Raw genomic sequence first — 23,451 nt, 5'->3', positions numbered from 1 at the left:
GGGGGGGTTTTAAGACAGCTTCCGGGAGAAAGTGCCTCCGGAAAAGTGCTATTTATTACATACAATTTAGCAATAAAATTCTGGAAAAGGTTTTTATGTAAAGATGAATATACCCCCGCATCATCTTGGCTGAAAAAATTTGAACGAAGTGAATTATTTCACCACAAAAATTAAAATTTGAAAAAAAAAATTCCTGACATTTATGCATTTTTTGAGTACCGGAATTCAAAAACGTTTTGAAAATTCCAAAAAAATGAATGCTCGTGTCTGAAAGAGTAACTCAATTTGCCTATTGGTAATAAAATTTCAATTAAGCCTCGTTAAAATAAGGGAGAAAACGGGACATTTGTATAAAAAACTCGGGATGACGAAAAACTACGAGAATGTCCCGTAAAATATTGGGACGCGTCCATTCTAAATACACCAGTTTCCAACCCGCGAGTGATAAAACAACATACTTTACCACACACCAACTCCGGTATCACGTCTTCGTTAGCCCCGACTGGAGAGAGCAAGACGTCAGATGTCTTATCCTTGGCAGTGCTAAGAATTGCGTCTGCCCTAATCATCGTTCCTTGGGAGATCACGTGACGTGTTTAATGTCAGTGCGATTCCCCCGTTAATTTTCTCATGGCATTCATAGGAGTTTAACGGAGTTTAAAAAAATTAAAAGGATAATCTCAGTATTGAGAAGAAAGAGGTAATTCAAAGTTAATGGAAAAAAACTCTACAGTTAATGAAAGAGGTAATTTCAGAATTAACGGAAGATAATTCCCGCATTAATGGAAAAGAAACTATTTCAAAATTAATGAAAGAGATGTGTGAGTGCATATATTATGAGAGTATTACATGTGTGTGTGTGTGATCATAATACACATTTTTAGTTAATGTACCACGCTGTTGCCATTGTTTTTTCACTCGGGGTGAGGAAGCTTCTCAGATCATACTGTGATCTTTTCCCCATTATCCCACCTGCATCCATGCAACTATTAGCAATTCCTGTACTTGCGTAATATGTGTAGGTGAAATAAACTTGGAATTTGAATTTGTCAATTTCAAAACTAATGAAAAAAATAATTCCAAAATCAATGACAGAAATAAATTCAGAATTGAAGAAAGAAGCTATTCCAGGAAATACGAAAGAAATCATTTTAGGAATATTTTCTAACATAAATATTTTCTAACATTTAGAACGTAATATTGCGTCCAAACGCAAGCGGAATAAATTCAAACAAGTTCACTCTGTTTTCTTTCCTCTCTCTTCATCATCGCGAAGCTTTGTTGCAACCTTATAATTTATTTTCCTCTTGGATTTTTGTATACAATGATAGTGATTTTTTCCCCATATGTGATGTATCTTGCTTAACAGAGGGAAAGAGAGAGAGAACAGGTAAGGTGAGGGTGAAAATAGAGAAATCTACTTTGTACCTACATTCCTCGTTTTCCTTCTCCTTTTCCTTTTTTCTAACGCGCGGTTAGGTTAGGACAAGGTTGTCATATTCATCACCGATTCGTCAAATAAAGTGCATCCGAATTTCTTGCCAATCGCTTGTAAGCGAAGGGCTTAATAAAAGAGATAATTTCAAATATTTTGAAAGAACAAATATAGTGAATATATGTTCAAATAAATTGGCGTTTCTCACCCTATAGTCGGAAAACCAGAGATGGTCCACGACGATGGCGTGGGTGGTCCGCAGGCAGACTTAGTAATTAATAATGATTAATAAATTCAACTGAATGGAAAATTATTCGATTGTTGTAACTGATATTAGTAATATCCATATGGGTTCTAATCAAATTATACTTTTATACTTAGGTTTGCCATACATCGTCGAGGAAAATGCGATCCTAAATACGAGATATTACTAAATTTTGCCAAAAATTTAAATTTATTGCTTTAAATGGAACTTGCTAATTACTGTTATAACCGCAGAAAGGTGTGGAAACGAAGGGCTGATACAAATCGCCGTTCACAAAAATGTATTTCATTCACATTTCCAATTGTCATCAAAACCATTGTCAGAAGTAGGCACACGATCACGGATCGTTATTAAAATTACAAAACATGATTACGGACAGAACGTTAAACCTGAAAAATATGTGAGATGAATATTTATAATTTTTTCCATAATTATCATAATTTTATCATACTCTGAATACGTTGTGTGTATTCACAACTTTGGTAAATATTAAAAATTCAAATATTGTAGAAAAATGTATGAAAAAAATCGGAAACGCGAAAATTACAGAAATGTCCCGTAATACGGGGCGCAAGTGATGTCTGTCAAATTGTTTCAGACATACGATAAACATGTTGGGGTAAATCGAGAAGCTATCCATTCTTAGAATAAGACAACCATAAGTATTCTTTATGGGCATTGTATAATATTTTATCATGTGTATATATTGTTTGTAATTTGTGTTAATTGCATTTTTAATTGGGTTGCTGTATTTTTGAAACATATGACAACCATATTTTTATGGGCATCTTTTTATCAGCCACCTCGTTGGGCATTTTGCCTGTTGTGGCGTTGTATTTGTATTTGTATTTTACTGGTTTTTAGAAAGGTTGAGAAACGCTGAACTAAATAGATTAGATTTAGCAAAAAACAGCTCCATGAATAAGCGAAAATTTGATTCTGTTGTATGCTAATGTTACGGTATATGTGATAAATCCAGTTATCATCCATAACAACCGGTTATTATGCATAATCGTGAAATCTTTTGGTAAGTTTGATAAATATCCCCAAAAATAATCACTTTTACTCACGATTATGCATAGTACAAAAGCGTCGTTGGCAAATTTGATAAGCACTAAAAAAATTATCACTTTTACCGGCGATTATGCATAATACCCAAGCGTCGCGTCTTTGGTGAACATGATAAATTGTACTATACGGTATATTATGCGTGGTAATTCATACATGTATTGTGTCATTACATCGGGGTATGATCGTAAAATTTTTCGGGGTCCGACTATATTTATCACACATACCAGACTCATTTGGAATTTTTTTTCATACTTATCAAATTCCCCAATTACACTAGGATGGTATGCACATTCACAGATAAAGGCGGTAAAAATTTCAAGTATTTATGAAATCCACCAACTATAGTTGGGTATTATTCATAAACTCTGGTAAAAATTATATTTTTTAATATTTATCAAATTTATCAGCGATACTTGAGTGTTATGCATAATCGCCAGTAAAAGTTACAATTTTTTTAGTATTTATGAAATTTAGCGCGATATGGCAATTATGCATAATAGCCGGATTTATCGCATGTACCGTGACATTAATATCGGTTTCTAGATCGAAAGGAGCCACCCATTGGCGATATTTGGCTCGAACGGAGAGAGATATTGAGTGAAGGTTAGCTTCTACCACCTTCACTAAATGAATATAAACTGTTATTGTGAGTCTCGCCACCCCCCTCCCCGATCCGCCGCCTACTAAAAGCCAGCAAGTTATAAATCTTGATTCCCCGAAGACCCAAAGCCGAAGTCTGTGCATGTCATTAGAGGGGGGTTAGTTAGAGTATAAGTCTCTTCTCCTCGATCATTATTGCCTGAATGCAACTGACTCTGTTTCGCAATGTGCAGCGAAATACTCTCGCTCTCTCTCTCTCTTTCTGATTCATTAGGCTAATGCACAGAAGTCCTAGAAATAATCTGGAACATTCCATTTGCATGAATTACCATTAAGCGATTTAGACGAAAGAGAGAAACGAGAGACCTGTTATTTCATCTTCGAAATCACTTCTAATGGCAGCCAATAGATTGTGAAGAGATCTATCTATCTATCTATCCTGGTCCTGAAAAAAGGGGGCCAGAGTTGTTATCTTCTCTTCTTTTGCCTTAATTCCTTTCCAAAAAAAAAAGAAACTAAAATACCGGGACATTAACGTCCTGACAAAAATAGTTTAGGGGATGTTATTAATGATGGTCTATATCCCTCCGTTTTTCGTCTAATGAAGATGGCGTCATTCGACGGACGAGGATTTAATGTATATCATTCGAAAGTTCGTGGAAATATTATTTCTGTGGTTCAGGGCTCTAGGGTTCTGGATTCTATGAGAAGAAAGGGTTTTGAATGGACATACTCATTAGGGTGCATTTGAGCAATGGGATTCTAGTGAAGTGACTCTGAGATAAGTCTCAAATGTAACTGTCTGGTAACTTAGATAAAGAGAAGTTACGATAAATCTATTATTGTACATGAGAATCTTAACCTGTATACTTCTCTAAATCTTTTCCCACCGGTGGCTTCCCTTTGGAACCATTATTTGTCGGCCAATTGTCTTATCCATGGATCAGATCTGGGAATTGGCCACCAAATTTCACTTTTCAAAATTATGTTTGAGGCCGTGGGCCACCTCAGATGACTCCGAGGGCAATGGATCAGATCTTGACCCTCGATCCATGGCTTGAACATGAATGATTTAGAGCAGTGGTTCCGAACCTTTGTAAGGCCGTGTTCCGGTTTCATTCATTAATGTTAGGGGTGGCCCGGTCAAACACATGACAAATTACGAATGAATGGGACAAAAAGGAAACGAGAAATCACTCGCGGCCCGGCGGTTGAGAAACATTGCTTCAGAGCACAGTTTCCCAACCGGTGTTCCATGAAGGCTTTTTTGGAATTCTCCGGAATCAAACGTCACGGAACCCTTTAGAAACCCCGAAACCCAGGGAGTTTTTAATTTAAAAAAAACTTTCTCATCCCGGATGCCCGTAAAGGCATAACTGAAAGTCGTTCATTTTCAATTTTGCTGAAATAGTGTCGTTTAAAAAAAAATTCGGACCATTTGGGTAGTGATAGTGATAGGAACCGAGAGACACACACCCAGGCTCTGTCACACTCGGTGATATAAACACATTGTACCAGGGGACTCGGGTGCCTCCGGGGAACCAAACCATTTATTGAGCTTGAGAAAGATATGTTGCATACATGGGCAGGTGCCATTACACACCTCGCCGGTAAACAAGTATAAAATTTATGATCGAAAAAATGGTGATTCATGTGAATAAATCACAAAATCACAATTATAAATCACGAAATCATCATAATAATCGTCATAATCGAGAATAGTTCTTGATTAAATTTGATTTTATTCTTCTCAGGGATTTTCATTGAATCAGTAACTATCACATCAATGAAAGCTGTCAATCTGCTGCTGGGCTGATCTAATCGCTGCAACGTGTGGTTTGATTTGGTCCAAAGACATTCGTCAGCAATTGCTGCTTGTATCCAACTTTTCGAGAAGCACGTGTGGATCAAACCATTCTCGACTACTCAGGCTCCTCTTCTTCTTCCCCTTCTCTAAACAGATGTATGAGATCGCTGTCTGGGTGTAGTTGACGTCGTATTCTAGTGGATCTCCTAAGTGGCATAGGTGGCTCTCTATCTGGTTCTGGCTCTGGGACAAGCTCTGATATCCTCAGGGTGCTGCTCTAGAAAGCGGACCAGTTTACGTATTTTACTTTTCGAATCTTTTCGCTTCAGGATCAGGGCTATCTTAAGAACATCATGGGCCCCGGCCAAGTGATTTTTCTGAGGCCCTAACAAGAAAATTCTCGAAAAATTATACTACTTCTCATTTTTCTGAGGCCCCCCGGGCAATGCCCGAGTGAGCCCATGCGTTAAGACGGCACTGTTCAGGATGCACTCAAGCCAAGGTATTCGCAGATGTTCAACTGGCTCTCTGAAGTGGAAAGCCGTTGTCTTGGGGCATAGAGTTGCGTAGTGAAGAGGCGTGCCTATGGCCGAACATGCACATTTATCACTGGGGATTGATTTGAACCTATGAAGGTTAGCCGCAAACGAGCCATGGCTCGTTACGAACATTATCATCTCACGTGACCATTTATGGTTCCGAGGCACTACATGTCGCAGGATGCTATGAGTTGATCGACTGGGCTCTGTGTTGTCATCCCACCTCTGTTGCCAGATACCGTTCATGCACAACCGTTCAAACATTCTGCTAACTTGAGGTACTAAAATCGAGGATCGGCGTGGCTAAAAATTGGTACAGCTCTGGATTGTGGTATGATATCACATCTTGTGAGGTGTCGTTGGGTTTGTTTCAATGATTTCTACGAGAATACGAAATCGCAAATAAAAAATAAAATAGTGATCACTTCCAAAGTATGGAGTGAAGCGAACTTCGAAAATCCTCTTTCTTCCACAAAATATCATGATTTAAGGCCAATGAATGGTTTCAAAATTATCAAAAAATGCATTCAGACGATAGACCAGTTCAAAAAGGAACAAGAAAATCAAACGTTTTGAATGTCAAAGGGGAGTCTTTTTGACAGTGTCTCACTTTTAAGAAGCCGAGCGCCTTAGGTGATTTCCGTGCATGTCCAAACTCACTAGCTCATCCGTGTTTCGTTGCGAGACGGAACCCCTGATAAGATAATTATCACGGGTCTGCGATGAAGAAAATTTTTTTCAAAATAATTAGTGTTTTTTATAGTTTTTAGATGCTGATTATTGGAAAAATAGTTAAAAATTCCATCACGTACACAGTTTTATCACAAATCAGTGGTCTAATGTGTAAGAGTTTTGTATATATAAGCAACGTAATATTATTTTTATGAATTTTTAGTGAACATATCTATATATTTTAAATAATAGTAACAATAATAATTAAAAAATGAAAATTATTATCAAATCGATATTAATTATAATTAATAATTATTAATTATTGATACATCAAAGAGAGGTCAGTGCTATTACATAAATGGGAAATAAGGATGCTTCTGTGCCTGTTATAGGCATTCAGTTCATTTGAAAGAGTGGTATGAAAATCTTGAATGGATCACTATTCAGCATCGATTTTAAAAATGATATCGATCCTAAAAATGATACATATGCACAAAACAAAATATCAACAAAAGAGGAACAAAATATGCAGATCAGTTTTGCACTGAAGTATGGCCTAACCTAAGAGAAAAGGAAAATATGCAGTAAACTAAAAGCTATTCGTAAAAAATGAAGAACACGTGTATTTAGAAGTACAAAAAAATATGCATGTAAAAATGCCTAAAAAAATTAACAATACTCAGTGGTGAAATATTTTGATTGAATTTGAGTAATAAAAAGATAAAAATAATCTTCTACCACATTATTACAATGCGATCAATTGAAAAAAAAGAAGCTAAAAATATGCACTTTTCTAAAATTTCAGTGATTTTATGCATTTATGTGCGCTAACTGTGAAAAGTGCTGAAATATGCAATTACATATGCACTTATGTATTCGATTTGCATATAATTCGGGGGGCTCTATTCGTAACCATCAAGGGTTCCGCGAGATCTTTTACGTTTGAAGCGACGGAAAGTAACTCTCCGTCGGCCAATCAGACGGATTTTTCAATTTCACGTCGAATGTCCATCAAGTCAATATCCTCAAAAATGAGAACAAATATTTCTAAAAAGAAAACAAAGAGAAAAAGTGAATAGTTTATTATTTTCCCCATGGCCGCACGGGGTAAGTTCTTTGATTTCCGATGTGTCGTGATGAAATTAACGGACATTATCAATATCACAGAGTCAACTTCACTCATGTGGACACACGCGGACGAAGGCCGATAAGGTCAATCTAATCATGTGGTCGCCGTCCTCACACAAAACCAAATTACTTTCGTGGAGTGGAAATGACCTAGAGGTAGACGAGGATTGTTTGTTCAAAGCTCACGATTTGAGCTCTATTGAAACCAGAATCGCGTGTTGTCGGTTTTTGTTTGGTCGTTTATTGGTTGTTCCCTTCGAATCTCTCTCCATCATAATGATAATACACTTCACTCCCTCCTTCCATCATGTCGGTCGCGCAACTAGTCGCTCCTCATGCCTATTAACCTTTCTGTTTTCTCTCCCCCATTCCCCTTTTTTTTTACCAGGGCTGCCAATTGCCGGAACATTGGCGATAAAATTTCAATGTATATTCGACCTATCTCATATAAAATACTTGTATGTTAAGCGTCTATGCAGGGTGCATAGGAAAGTCCCTATATCCTGGAATAACTCGTGAACTGTTGATCCTTGGCGCATATTTCCAATTAGAAAAAAGTATCCAAATAACGTGTAGGTGTCAGATAAATCATTAATGTTGCGAGGGATTCTATAGTTATCGAAATAAAATAAAAAATTAACTTTTTATTTAATCGCCCTGTTAGAAAGTTGTTGCCCCGTCTCTCCTGAGCCCAGCATTACAATTATTTATTATAATGGTGATTATGTGATTTTTTTATGTTCGATTGCATATGATAATCACTCAGTTTATATTGTACATTATTTTATATTCGTACTTGATTATATACGATTATGTGATGATTTGTATGATAACTCGATTTGTATACAATTTTAAAATTATGTAACAAAGCTCACGGACCGTTGAAAGATTAAATCGCTGAGGCGATATATATTCTACATTTTGTGATCCTGGTCCATGGCCGGTATTCAATGTTAATGTCAATGCTATTGTGCTCTTAAACCATTGAGTCAGGGGTTTTAAGCTTTTGTGTTCCATGGACCCTCATGCCAATAAGATGAAAGAAACGAACCCTTTATGCCAAGGAGATGAAGGTCACAGACTCTTTATGCGAATGACATAAAAAGTCACGGACTTTTTTTTAATGCCAAAAAGGTCCACGGATCTTTTATGCCGATAAGAGGAAGACCGCGGACCTTTCATACCAATCAGATAAAAGCCAAAGAACATTTATACCAAAGAGATGGACCACGGACCATTTATGCCGAAAAGATGAAAATCCTGGACATTCTAAGACTATAAGATGAAAGTTTGATAATTTCTTATATTATCAATTTCGATTGGTTCTTAAATAATTATTTTTCACTAATTCTGAAGATGTTTTTGATTAATTACTGATTAAATTAATTAATTCTGATTAATTTTCATTTGAAATCGCTTTAAATGATTCTTTAATTATTTCTTCCAGTGATTTTGAATTCTTATCAATTCTGAAATTATTTCTATCATTACTTCCGAGTTTTCATCAATTTGTTCCAGAATTATTTGTTTCATTTATTCTAGAATTAATCGTTCTTCACAATGTTTAAGACCATATTCTGAAAATGATCGGTGGGCCACGACAAAAAGCTCCGAGGGTCAAATGGGGCCCGTGGGCTTTCGAACAAGATTAGTATATCTGTTATGATAAGTGTGATAAATCGGTTATTATTCATAATCACAAATCATCTCGGTAATTTTGATATTTTTATCACTTTTACTGGCTATTATGCATAATACCCAAGCGTACCTGGCTTGAATTGTTTATCGTTTGATAAACATGGTAGGGCAGCGATATAACGAACTCCTATTTAATTATTTTCACAATTCAGTGATTTCAGCCACACACTGACAAATCCTGTCAATGTAGGAATCTACTAAATGAGAACTTGCGAAAATTTCTTAAATCGAAAGATTTGTGAAATGAGAGTTTGCTATGTCGGGATACTATAATAAAATTTGTTAAATAGGAGTTCGTTATACCGTGGTTAGATTTTAGAATTCAGTAAATAGTATTTTGTTAACTGGGGTAGTTTTGTCACGGCTATATTATACATCCCTGAGAGAGACAAAAAATTTAAAAAAGTCAAATAAAAAAATTCGAAATAAAAACTTTAATTAAATTTTTAAATAAAATAATTTGTTAAACGAGAGTTCGTTGTATCGGGGTATGATCGTTAAATTTTCTAAATAGAAGTTTATTACATAGAGGTGAGCTCGTAAATTTTTTTTCAATGATAGTTCATTTAATAAGGGTACGATTTCAAAATTTGTCAAACAAGAGTGAATAATAAGAGTTATTTCATGGGTGTTCAGAAACATTCGTTAAATAAGAGTTCCTTATATCAGGTTCCAACTCTAGCTCACAATGCGTAATAACCGGCGAATGTGATGAATTTAGTACGATCCATCCTGTTTACCGTATTACGCATAAACGCTGGTAAAGTGACAAATTTAGGGAAATTTATCAAATTTACCAAAATGGTCGGCGATTATGCATAATGATCGAATTTATCACATTTACCGTAAGAGATCTGTCTTGTAAAAATTGTGGAGTAAGAAATTCAAAGAAGACAATATGACATGTTAATATGAATAATATTACGTCCAAGAATCAGGCAATCACTGTCAATAATTTTGGCACAAGAAGTGTGTTCGCCTGCTTAAAAAAGCTTTCTGACTACAGACTTGAACACAAGATTCGTAGACTCGCCATGGCACTGAATATCCATAATTCGACAAAATAATAAAAATACGACTTTCGGCAATGCCAGAAAATGCCAAACACACGAAGAATAAAGAGCCAAACACGGTGGCCTGCGAAAAAAGCAAGCAAGTCTATTCTGCGACGGGTGACGGAGTACCTATTCCCGTAATTTCATTAAAAGCCTCCCATTTCCCCGCCAGTGTCAACAAGGTTTTGAGGCAACAGCTATCAAGAGGGGTCGTTGTCACACCTCACGTGAGCGACCCCCCCCCCTCCGCTTCCAATATTGTGTTCGGACTCCACCCTTTAGCAAGAGAGAGAGAGAGAGACCCGTGACGTCACGAAAACGACAATCTGTTGCTGGAAGAGCTGTTTGCTCAGCAAGATTAAAAAAATCCGCGGTGTGTGCATGTTGTTTGTACAAAGGCCAGGTAGGAAATGACTGTGTGTGTGTGTGTGCGGCCGAGTGACAAAACGCAAAGAGTGACCGAGAGGCACACACATACTCCGTATAATAAGAGCCGGAGCCCTATATATCGCGTGGTCTATAATGGAATCATCCAGGAATTGTTTCCGTAATGTAGGGCGTGACAATGTTTGTATCACGTGACACTAGGCATAAACATTCCATCCTGTGGGGGTTTGTGTAGCACGAGAGTGAGATTCGCGTAATAAACAGATAATTAATTATCTTTCTGTGGGGCATCAAATAATTTTTTTAATTATATCAATCCACGTTTCGAAACGATTACTGGATGTTGTTTTCACTGCGATATTATATTGTATGCAGTGAAACAAACATAAGATATGATCAGTTTTTTTTGGGTTTTGTTCATCAGTGTAACAATCGCCCACAGTTATAACGGCATTATTGACGTTATGTCATAACTGAGGTGTCTCTGAAACGCTGTGAAAGCAAGAATGCGAAATAATATGTCGTTATATGCAAGTTCACGTCATTAACGTTGAAAGCGAAATTGGTGGATATTAAAGTGTCCTGGATACATTTTAAAAATCAATAACTAATCAATTGACATAAAGAGTGCGGTTTGTACTAGAATACATATCATTACCTGAGGTTTTTCTGATAGATTAAAAAAGTTTGTAAACTCACTCACAAATGGTGCTGTGAAACGAAAAACATGACATGACACACATAAAATGCAACACAGTGTATAATTATTGTTTATGGCAATTAGCGTTACATAAAAAAACCACATCCCAGCATCACCCTTTCACCCGTTTAGATGCAGCTTGAGCTAAAAAGGGCGTGCATACCAAATGTGATAGTTTTATCCAACGCTAATTGTTATTAACACATTAATTACAGGTATGCTCTGCTTGTGTTGTCCCTTATGTGTTATGTCGAGTTTTTTGTTTTATAGCGACACCTGTGAGTGAAATTTGAACTGTTCCATTTTCAATTCATCAAAAAAAACTATGTCATGATAAGTATTTAGTGCAAAAATAATTTTTTTATGTCAACTCGTTGATTTGTATGAAGAGATGGTATTTTTTCGGCCTCTCATTTTTTGCTGGGAAATTGATTTGAATTAGAAATTGAATTTCTCTCAGTAACTCGTTGATTTGTTATCAATTTTTAAAATGCGTCCAGGACTTCTCGTCTACCCTGTATTTTACAGGAATTAGTTTTTGAGGGAGCTTATAGACGTTATAGTCGAACTGCTGATGTATTGAAAAATAAGTTTGAACTAAACGAGATGCATCAAAACATGAATCAATATGGTGATACTATCTATTTGTGATCATGTTTCCATAGTGTATAAATTCAGTTTCTCACTGCAGTGAAATTCGTAGTGTGAGGATACTCTTCGGACCAACGAAAAAATATCGTTGTAAAGAGATTATCATCGTTATAGGAGAGGCAGTATTCTCCTCACATGCTATCAAATTTATAATGTGTGTGCTCTCGATATCTCTACAAGAGCATCATAAATTTGATAGCACGGCGTTGTTAGTGCCACTCGAAAATGCACTTACAAACATATAGAATTACAGATGGATACAGAGGTAAGGTGAAACCTCTCTTAAGGGTACCTTGCAGATGTGGTCACCCCCCCCCCCCTTTCACGGCAAATTAATGAATAAGTTTTATTTAAAAGACCCCCCCCCCTTTTTTTTTTAAACGGACGAATTTTTATTTTTACGCCGCTGTGGTGGTCGAGTGGTTATAGTGCCGGACTCGTGATGCGAGGATCCGGGTTCGAACCCCACAGTGGTGGTCGGCTGAAGTTGGTTTTCTGTGGTTCCCAACTTCAAGGCGCAAATGCGAGCCGATCTCCCCGTTAAAAAGTCTCGCCACAGAGAGCAACAGTCCTACAACGGTAAATCATTCAACCATAACACTTCACTCATAGTTAGTAAAACTGGGGGCAGATGACAGCACTACACATAACAAGCATTACACAGAAACAAACTTTACGTCAGGTTGCACTACACGTACACGCACATTCCCACATGTACCTATTCGTTGGGGGGTTCCGCGGGGGGGGGTGCATGTGTGGTGTAGCAGTAGTAGGTAGGGGCTCGGGGATCCATGATGTTCTTAAGTCAGCCACCTCGTTGGGCAATTTGCCTGTTGTGGCGTTGTATTTGTATTATGTCACGCTATTTCTAAATTATTTATGCATTTATGGGAGACCGGTATATATAAAGAGTTCGAAGTATCTTATGCTTTTTTTCAAACTTTTTAACAACAATATACCGAAATCAAGGTTCGAATTTTTCAGTTTAAAAAAAAATCTGTATTTTCTGGATTCTATATTTGAAGTCGATTCGCAATCATACGATAGACATCGATCCCATTTTGAAGATTTTTAACAGGAATTTTATTCAAAAAGCGCACTTTCTGCACGAAAATTTTTGCAAATTCTTCTTCCTTCAAGAAAAATGAAGTTTTACAAAATTTAAGCTTTCAGATTAAAAAATCGAGAGGAATAATCATTTTTCAGAAAATAATGTGCATTAAACATTAAATTGAAGCTCTTTTTAACCGTTTTAAGGGGGATGTCTTCAATCATGTAATATAATTAAGTCTTATTGAATTAATTAACTTGAACACGTCGATTGGTAATAATTTCTATGATGTGCAATATATGAATAGAATATTTCAGTAAATTTTCTAACTTTAATTTTCCAAAAAGTATGAATTTTTAAAATTTTTAACGTTTAGGAATTTATATTCTAATTAAGATTTCAGTTTTGTGCTTTAAAAACCGTGGAAAAATTTCTGTCACTGAAACCATTAATAAATGTTACGCATCGGTTTATAGCCTTTTCTATAAGCTTTAACATAACATCATTTTGTGTGTGTGTGTGAATCACGTAACTTGAGAAAATCACGTGTTGAAAATTTTTGAAACGGATACAATTCAGTTAATTTTTCATTCCGAAAATGTTAATATTTTATATTTAAGACGGGAAAAAATGTCTGAATCTATAGCAATTGGATCTCGAAATGAAAATTCAATTTTAAAACTGAATGTATTTTCAAAACAATTTATTTTAAGAAATTAAATTTCAAAATTGAAGAAATTTAAAAAAAATTGATCTTTGAATACGGAATGAAGAAATTAGAGCAAATGATATGACGATCGTGTTTCGTAACAATACTCATACATCCTATTATTCAAATTACACTTTCTTTAAATAAATTTCAAACACCTTAATATTTTCAATTCAATTCCGATGCATATTTAAATGACGCTCCTTTTACTTGGGGAGGTGGGTAATTTATATTCAAATCCCATAAGATTCCAGACATCAAATTTTCTTATCTCTGGTATCTTGTTATTACGATGCACGATTGGATTGAAACGATACATTCCCTGGATTATTATTATTTTATTGTGTTTCTTTGGAATATTAACGGCTTTAAACGAACGGAAGAGCTCTTTGGTGATATATTTTTATCTTATTTCCATCAATTCTTCTTGTCTACATTTGCATCAGTTTTCGCTTCTGCCGTAGACAAATATAAATTGCCGATACTTCTTCCCAACATACGAGAAGAGGTTGAAAAGTAACTATAATTTTCTTCTGGAAAAAAGATGGGATGTTATCTCTCTCTCGCTTAGTAAAAAAATTTCATTATAGGTTAATTTCTACATTCCACAATAAGTCTCAACCGTTCTATGACTAGGGATGCGTAATTTTCGTATGTGCGAAATAAATTCGATGAGTGTAAAATTTGCAAATTTTGACGAGTAAATGCGATAAACGTGAATTTGTAAATTTTGACAGATATAAATGTGAAAAATTTACCTTTACTACTTTTCTCGAAATCTTGATAATTTACACTTTTCTTAGCGAAAACTGGTTGTTATTTTGCTTAGTACTTGCACCGTGTGTCGTGTTATGTGCTTAAAAAACAATATTTCCATGCATAAAAAAAATCACATACGCAATTATTTCGCAAAGTATGTACCTGTTTCAGGCAACCTTCCTTCAGTTTTGAAAAAGAAGTGTTGATTCGTATAATACGAGTTCAGTTGACTTTCGTGTCTGAGTTCCGTAAGAAAATTACGTAATTAATTGACGATTCGGAAGGTTCAAGCTATAAATTTGTGTTGGCTTCGTGGAGTAAGTCTTGAAAGGATCTATCGAGTTCTTAAGTCGAGGGCATTTTTGAAAAAAGACAGAGAAAGTTTGAAAAATGAGAATGGTGATATTAAAGAAGAGTACAATATTATACTAAAACACTAGTAGATAATTGTTCAAAAATTGGCTCTACACATGACATCCCACTCAACAAATGAAACCTACCAGCGCATAGGTATTTTGTCCATCTGACGGACATCCACTTCTACATCATCTCTGCACCAAAATTAATTATTGAAAAATTTCGCCAAATTTTTTCAAAGACATGCCATGAGATGGGCTTATCGTGATATATACAATCATTTTAATAGGCAACTACACTATATTTCCAAAAGTCTGTGACCTTTTCGGAGTTTAGACATTTTCTCGAATCTCTAGAAATATGCTGGGCATATCGTTCTGAAATTTCGTTCAAGTGAACTCTATGCGTTTAATCACAATTTTCAATGAAAATTTGGTCACGAGTGCAAATAGGAAACAGGCAAAAAATTGAAAGAGAAAAAACGTTTTTTGATAAACACGGTATAATAAAAAAAACTGCAAATCATTTGTAATTTTCACGGAGTAATACTAACCGTATGCAATACTTGTGCGCATATTCGTGAGAATAGCGCGTATATATCCACGAAGAGATTAACGTTTTCTATAGAAATTCCAATTTTCATCGCACGTTTTTTGTTTATAACATACGGAGTTTTCAACCAATTTTTATGAAGTTTACAGAAAATCTGGCACTACACATGAGCTACCCGGTATAAAAACTTAGAATTTGATAATTCCTTATTCAACGCGGTACAAACATTTCGAGTAAATGATTTTTAACTCCGCATGCGCAGGAAATATCTATTTAAGTTTTTCATAATGTGGTTGCCGGATATATAATGCAACTAAAATTAAAATTCCAGTTGAATGTCATGAATATTCAGAAAGTTATACGCGATATCGTGAGCTAAAGTTACTGATCTAAGTTATTGGCTGGAAGTACCTGAATGGTACTCTCAGATACTGATGATACGGGATTTCCTACAAATTACTATTTCGATTATTTTACGTTATTTGATTATTTCAAAACTAAGCCCACAGCTTTATGCGAGTGAGCGAAGACGAAGTGAATGTCTGATGCTACATGAGAAAAATCTTTGAACCTAACACACGTGTATCATGTCAAAATGAAGAAACTGAATGAAATAATCAAAGACAGAAAATAATCGAAATACCAATTTGTGCACAAGAAAATTCCCTTATCAACCAGGTACTCTTATTCAGAAACTTAAATTACAGCTCACGATATCACGTATATCTTTCTGAATTTTCGCGACACTCAACTGAAGTTTTTATTAAGTTGCATCATCTGGCAACCCAATCAAATTATGAAGAAATAAAATAGGTATTTTCTGCGCATGTGCAATTGAAAATTATTTAATAAAAATATTCATATCTCGTTGGATACGGAATTGTATGCATGTTATCTTCCGTGTAGTGCCAGATTTTATATGAATTTCATAAAAATTATTGAAAACTCCGCATTTTATAAACAAAAAACGTGCGATGAAAATTGCAATTTTTATAGAAAACATTTATCTCTTTATACGTACTATTCTCACGAATATGCGCACAAGTATTGCAAGAAAATAGTAAAATATTCTTTTAAAAGTATCAAATACAAATACAAATACAACTCCACAACAAGCGAAATGCCCAACGAGGTGGCTGAGAAAAAGATGCCCATAAAAATATGGATGTCATATATTTCAAAAATACAGCAACCCAATTAAAAATACAATTAATACAGAACATTCAAATCATTTCATCATATCAAATCATTTGAAATTTTTTATCGTACAGGGTAAATCAAAAACCTTCTTTTCTTATTTAATTTCTTGTCTGCCCTCTAAATGCACTCGTGACTGAATTTTTATTGGAAATTGTGAGTACAAGCACAGGGCTCTCGCGTGACAGAAATTTCAGAACGATTTGCCCAGTATTTTTCTAGAAATTTGAGGAAAAATATCTAAACTCCAAAAAGGACACAGACTTTTCAAGATCTAGTGTGTATAATAACGCATAATTCACGGCCAAAAATAATATTTAAAAAAATGCAGGATTTTTTTTTCCTACCGAATTAATTTACTTAATAGACTCTTTTTATCTCTAGAACCATCTTTTTTTCTGCCTTATCTTGTCCATTCAAATCTCGTTCGTAGGTAGAGAAGAAAAAAAATTCCATAAAATTAGGGGGAAGCTATGTATTGTTTCGAGTCTGTACACGTCCTGTTGGGTGTAAGGGATTCATGCAGAAAAAAAAAGAGGGGCACCAAGAGAAGTCCCGCGAGACACCAAAGTTCATTCTGTTCTGATGTAAACTAAGGGGTTGGCGGTATCAGAGAGTCTGTCCGTCCATGTGTAATCAGGGTTAGTCCAGTTCGTCGGCAAAATCTCGCTAGTGATTAACGCAGACTGGAAGCCGCTTGATTCATTTCCAGTTTATTACATTAAATTAACTCTACGTCCAGTCGAGAGGGCGTGCATGTGTGTGTGTGAGAGAGAGAGGGTCATCTCCCCTCCTAGCAATCACCATCTCCCCCGGGAGACCCGGCGCTTGACCGGTGGGCTGCTGATGATTCTCGGGAAAATGTTGCTCCCGCTCTGTGTTAAGCAAGCTTGTTCGACTCGGATTTTATTTTATTTTTATTGTGTGTTTGACAATAGATAACATGAATGTGTAAAAAACGGGTATTTCATGAAGATTGTTCGAAAAGAAATAGAAATTTTGCAGTTGATTTCCAAAGTAAAATGCAGGTGAACTTGGTTTATTCGAGATTCATATTCAGTTTAATGCTGCTGTCACCTTCGCAATTGGTTTTATAACCAGAGCAATAAATTGTAATTTGAAATTTTAATATTCAATTTAATGTTGCAGTTTTTTTGTTATAAATAATGATAAATTCAATTTTTTCCCTAATGTTTTGGATAATCCGAAGTTTGATTCAGACATATCCGTTTGCAAAAGTCTCTTTTCTCAGAATTCTTGGCTAACTTTTGGTCATCTTTTTCTTTATTCCATGGTTTATACCGGGAGGTGTGGGCAACTTCTCACTATTCACGGGCGAATATAATGGCCAGCTGCAGCATCGCGGGCCGCACCAGGGACAAAGCTAGTCACTCCGGTACATAATCAGTAAAAGTCAGTAAAATCAGCCGCATCAGTAAAATGACCTAACTATACATCCACCATAGGTAATATGGTGAAAAAAGACCAATTTAGCCATTAAAATTTTACCTGGGCTTCATTTTTTCATAAACTGATACATATACATATGTTTATCTGGTTTCCAGCAAGTAGATGCAGCGCAACAGAAATTACTGTTTCTTTTGCAGCAAAAAAAATGAAAATTTCAAAAGGAAAAAAATATAGAAGAATTCATAAATAAAAAACGTTATAACCAATGTCTAGGGCTCTCTCTCATTAGGGGGGAACACCCTGACATTGGCTTAACACAGAATGTTTCTGATTCCCCAGACATTGGTTATAACTTTTTTCATTTTTGAATTCTTGTATATTTTTTTAATTTTGAAATTTTCATTTTTTGTACTTTTCAAGTTCACGTATTTTTTTTTCTTTTTTTTATAAATGAAAAATGATATTTTTCAATTTCTTTCACTGCACTGCATCTTGCAGCTGCCTATGGCGCTGGTATTGGTGAGTTTCGACAAATTTTAAATTCTCATAATATTCATTTTGTACATTTTTCTATATATATATATATATGCTGCTTTGCTTATTTTCAACAAAATTAGGTCGCGGGCCGCAACAGATGACCAGGGTAGCCACATTTGGTCCATGGGACATGGATTGAACATGTATGGTCTACAGTGGAAAAATGGCTACTTCTAACCGCGCGAGGGAGATTCCATCAGATCAGACATTTAAACATTAGTCATCATGAAATAAATCCGACGACATTATTTTTGTAATAAAAAATTCTTTATTGCACGAAACCTAAAACAATTTACAGCCTTAAATATTCGATAAGATGAAAAGGTGAATTCATTTTTTTTTCCATATTATTTACAAATTCAATTTGTGCAAATTTACCGACATCTATATCACAGGATTTATTTACATCGAGAAAGGTCAGTTTATTTAAAGTAATTTCTCCCTTAATTTAACATCTTTTTTTTCCGCTAATATTTTAGATACATATTGCACTGTGGAAAAAAATATGTACACGTGATGTACAGGGTGTCCCATAAATTCGTGAATAGTTTAAAAAATCATAAAAGTTAAAGGAATCGATATATATGAATGCGGTTTGCAAAAAAGTTATTCTCACTAAGGAAAAAAGAAATTAGTTCAAATTTTTGTCGTTGGAGAGCGCTGCCTGAAAGCAAATCACGGCGCTATAGACCTGAATTTCTTCAATGTCTCCAAAACGTTGGTGAAGCTTCAGCTGGTGATCCGGGGCTGAGGCAAAACAACTTAGCCAATCGTGCTTTATCCACCAAAATAACAATGAAAAAGCTCCAGCAGGGCAGAAAAATTCAGAAATGAGCTGTTTTAATCGTACACAACACACTTTATAGGTCTGTGATTTGCATATTTCCAGTGATTTGCTTTGGTGAAGTACCCCCTATCAGCAAAATTTGAATTAATTTTCTCTTCTATAAAAAGTTATTTTCACGGAGGATGCCTTTTCCGGTGCAGGAAAATATTTAATTGGAATATTTGTCGATAGAGGGTGTTGCACAAAAGTAAATCTCCAAATTCTGAACCTGAACCTTAATTCAATTACTTCTGCGTCCGAAACTTTCGTAAACTTTCGGCCGACGGTTCCTGGCTCAGGTAAAACAACTTCATCAATAGTGCTTGATCCAAAAATCTCAACATTATAATCAAAACCTTATGTGAGCAAAAGAAACAGGAAAATTCAGAAATGAGCTGTTAATTGCCCACCCTGCCTAGGACTCTAATTTGCATATTCCCCGTGATTTGCTTTCGTGCAATGCCCTCTATCGACAACTTTTTTCTGTTAAAAAAACTCCCTTCGTAAGAATAATTACATTTATAACTGGTATTAGCCTTATTCGTTTTTGAGTAATAACTATTTCGCATACTGCATTGAAATATACTAATTTTTGCAATTTTTTTATGAATTTTTAAACTATTCACGAATTTATGGGACACCCTGTACATTAAACACAAACCGAAACCAATTCTTTGCCATAAAATAAGTTACCGTAGATATTACAAAGGAAAAAAAAAGCATGTAAAAATTCTAACATGGAGTCTATTTTGGGTTTAGACACATGCAACTTTTGAAAATTATTTCAAAAGGCACTTTTATGTTTTTGTTAATAAATTTTGAATTTTTTAAAGGGGACCCCCAAAAAAAGACCCTTAAATTGAAAGAGAAGTGATTCCAGATTATATTTTTACGAAGGATATATTTTTTATAAGAGCCATTTGTGTGGTAATGGATTTCCATACATTTTCAAAACTTGCACATTCGTAATTTTGCACATGCGCAGTGTCTTTCGGCATATCGTTCAAATATTTCCGCCGTTTTGAATCACGTCGGCAATGTATGTGTGTACAGGGCCGCCTTCACTCGACGTGGGGCCCGGTGCAAAAATAATATGGGTCAGAGGCATCTCAATAATTCCGGGGCCCACAGCCCCAATTTTATATAATCTGTGGAGAGAAGGGGAATCGGACATCCAAAAATTCGTACAATGTCACAAAAAACACAATGATGTTGAAAAATACCCATGCGTAAAAATATAGACAAAGTTAAATATAAATTACCAAAGAAATAATAATAATGAAAATTTCGAACTGAAGAAAGTTTTAAGTTGATGAAAACAAAAAGATTTCAAACGGAACTAAAATTTGTACCTGATGAAAATGAACTGATGAAAATTCAGTATTGTGATGAGTTGAAAATAATAACAACAGTTGATAAAAGAGTTAATCACCATCACCCACGAAGGATAAATCAAAGAATTAATTCCATAATTGATGAAAATTCAAAATAAATGCAATTTTTTAGAATTCATGAAAATTTTCAGAATAAACGAAATAAATTCTTATAAAATTGATAAAAATTTCCAGAATAAGTGAAGAAATACTTTTAGAATTGATTAAAGAGTTCAGAATAAATGAAAAAATAATATTTCCAGTTTTGATAAAAATTCAAAATTCCAAAAATGATTCAGAATTAATGAAAGAAATTTTACCGTAAGAGACCGCACCTGTCGCATATCGGTAAGAGCAGCTTTGTGTGTGTTTGTCCTTTTCGTTCGAACGGAATTACCGGTTAAACGTTTTTGCAGCCACACAAGAGAATACAGTTATCTATCAGTTACTAATTATATGCATCACATACATTGGGCTTGACCATGCTCGAATTGGAGTCAATTTTTCATAATCATTGTCAACAAGAGATTATCTAGCAATTACTACATCTATTTCTGCAGGAACGCAATCAGCGTACGATTTCGATTTACAATGGCCACCGTGATACCTGATTATGCTATACCTAGTAAGATACTTGACAGGGCGAAACGGAAATAAGTCCCGAGTCGAGTGTCAATGAGGTCTGATTCGGGAAAACCAATGTCCGTCGTGGGGTTTTTACTAAAGATACCAATCTATAGCCTTCTGCCCCCAGGACTTAGCACTGTATAACGGCAATCCAAGCTGAAATTTCACCCTACAACAGTAGGGTAAAACTAAGCTGTCTCACGACGGTCTGTGCCGACTGGTCCATTATAGGCTTCCCTACCGTAAGAAATTCGACAACAGAGATTTTTCGCCCAGTATAAAGAATAATGTCATGAGTGATAACAAAATTCGTAAGTGGTTAATATTATTGATGAAGGCCGGAGAGAGCACGAAAAGATCGTCGGTTCATAATATACTTTCTTCCGGCCTTTCATGAATGACAGCCTTGTCATCACTATGGCATTTGAACCACGAAATTCACAGATCTGGCGACGGGTCCGTGTCTTGTTCTACAGATGGCGGTTCACTTGTTTCTTCCCACGCATTTCAATTTTTAAATGAAAGTCAATTTAACGACATGATTTAAAATGGCTTTTGTTTGCGTGTGCAATATATCTCTGTGGGATTAAAAAGCAAAATCACCGCTAGGAAAATTCATCGGCAAATTCACCGACAACAATTCGTCACCAATGAGTGAGTCACCGAGTGATTCACTAACTCTCACTCACTCGCTCTCCTGCCAGAAAAAATCACTCGATCATTTACTAAAAACCTGATCGCTCACTTGCTTATTCATCCACTCATTTGCTCAGTCATAACTCACTCACGCATTCATTTGCTCACTAACTATCTGGCTCGTTGTCAATCACTCACGCACACACACACATACTCACTCACTTGCTAATCAACGCACTCACTCTGACGCTTTTTCGATGAATTGCTTGTCGGTGAATTTCCCCAGCGGTAAATTTTCCATTCTGTGAATTGCGTGGCGGTGAATTTTCCGCAAACGCTCGGTGGAGGTAGACACTGTGCATGTACAAAATTAAGATTCGTTTGGCAAGATAATTCTAAACGATCTTCACTTGAAAATAGCCCTGGTATTGGTGATAATTTTAATAATTATTTATGATAATACGGTCCTGCGAAAATTATGCAGCAATCGAGTTGCGTGATGCCTGAGCTTTTGCAGCTTTATCCTAAATTTTCAGTCGGAAGTTATTCTGTTTAATAGTGAGAGAAAAAGATCATTTCTAGATCGATCTTTAAAAACACATTGTGGCTGTGGCGAATGTTTTCAATGTAATTGTCGCAGGTCGGCATGTTGCGTCTCCTTGTGCCTTCTGAGGTCGACTTTCCTCTGGAAAGCTCTGCCGCAGATCTCACACGCGAAAGGCTTGAAGCCCGTGTGCTTCCTGCTGTGCGTTATCAAGTTCGATGATTGGCTGAAAGCTTTTCCGCACACTGTACATTTATGTGGCTTCTCTCCTAGAAAATAGACACAAAATACAAATTATTAATATAAAAATTATATCAAATAAGTAAATATCAAATTATTTAATGTAAAACTATTTTTCTATGTAAGACATTAAATTAATATAATCTTTTTATCTTGAATTTTAGTTCCTACTCAATGTACAGGGTGTCGCATAAATTCCTAAATAGATTAAAAATTCATAAAACTGAAGGAGTTGGTATATTTGAATATGATTTGTGAAAAAGTTATTCTCACGAACAGGGATTTTTTTTTTTTTTTTGGTGAAGAAAAATATTTAGTTCAGATTTTTGTCGATAGAGGCACTGCACGAAAGCAAATCACAGATTTCTGAACTTGAACCTTTCTCCAGTCTCTTCTGTGACCGAAATTTTCCCAAAGCTTCAGCTGTCGATTCGTGACTAAGGTAAAACAACTTGACCAATAGTGCTCGTGAATCGTGCTTGGACCACGAATGTCAGCATCATGACAAAAACTTCATGTGTGCGCCAGTATGAAGAAAGTTCAGAAATTTTACTCTTATTTCATTTCGTGCACGCTCTCTGTCCACGAAAATATGAACCAAACCTTTTCTATTAAAAACAACACC

General features: G+C 35.6%; 1 protein-coding gene across 1 annotated transcript in view; it reads right to left on the bottom strand.

Annotated features, from left to right (window-relative positions):
- Positions 1–21,016: 21,016 nt before the first annotated feature.
- LOC149068543 (uncharacterized) overlaps positions 21,017–23,451 on the bottom strand; it is a 57,197-nt gene continuing 54,762 nt past the window's right edge. Inside the window, exon 4 of the mRNA XM_089250708.1 lies at positions 21,017–22,855. Within this exon, the coding sequence (XP_089106834.1) occupies positions 22,665–22,855 (191 nt within the window). The 3' untranslated portion in view covers positions 21,017–22,664. The remainder of the gene's footprint in view (positions 22,856–23,451) is intronic.

The sequence above is a fragment of the Pholcus phalangioides genome, unplaced genomic scaffold (assembly GCF_987345545.1).
Source record: "Pholcus phalangioides strain wild (caught in Gottingen) unplaced genomic scaffold, Ppha-v1.0 ptg000024l_1, whole genome shotgun sequence".
Taxonomy (NCBI): domain Eukaryota; kingdom Metazoa; phylum Arthropoda; class Arachnida; order Araneae; family Pholcidae; genus Pholcus; species Pholcus phalangioides.
Note: the sequence above shows the minus strand (reverse complement) of the source record. Positions and strands in the feature narration are given on the sequence as shown.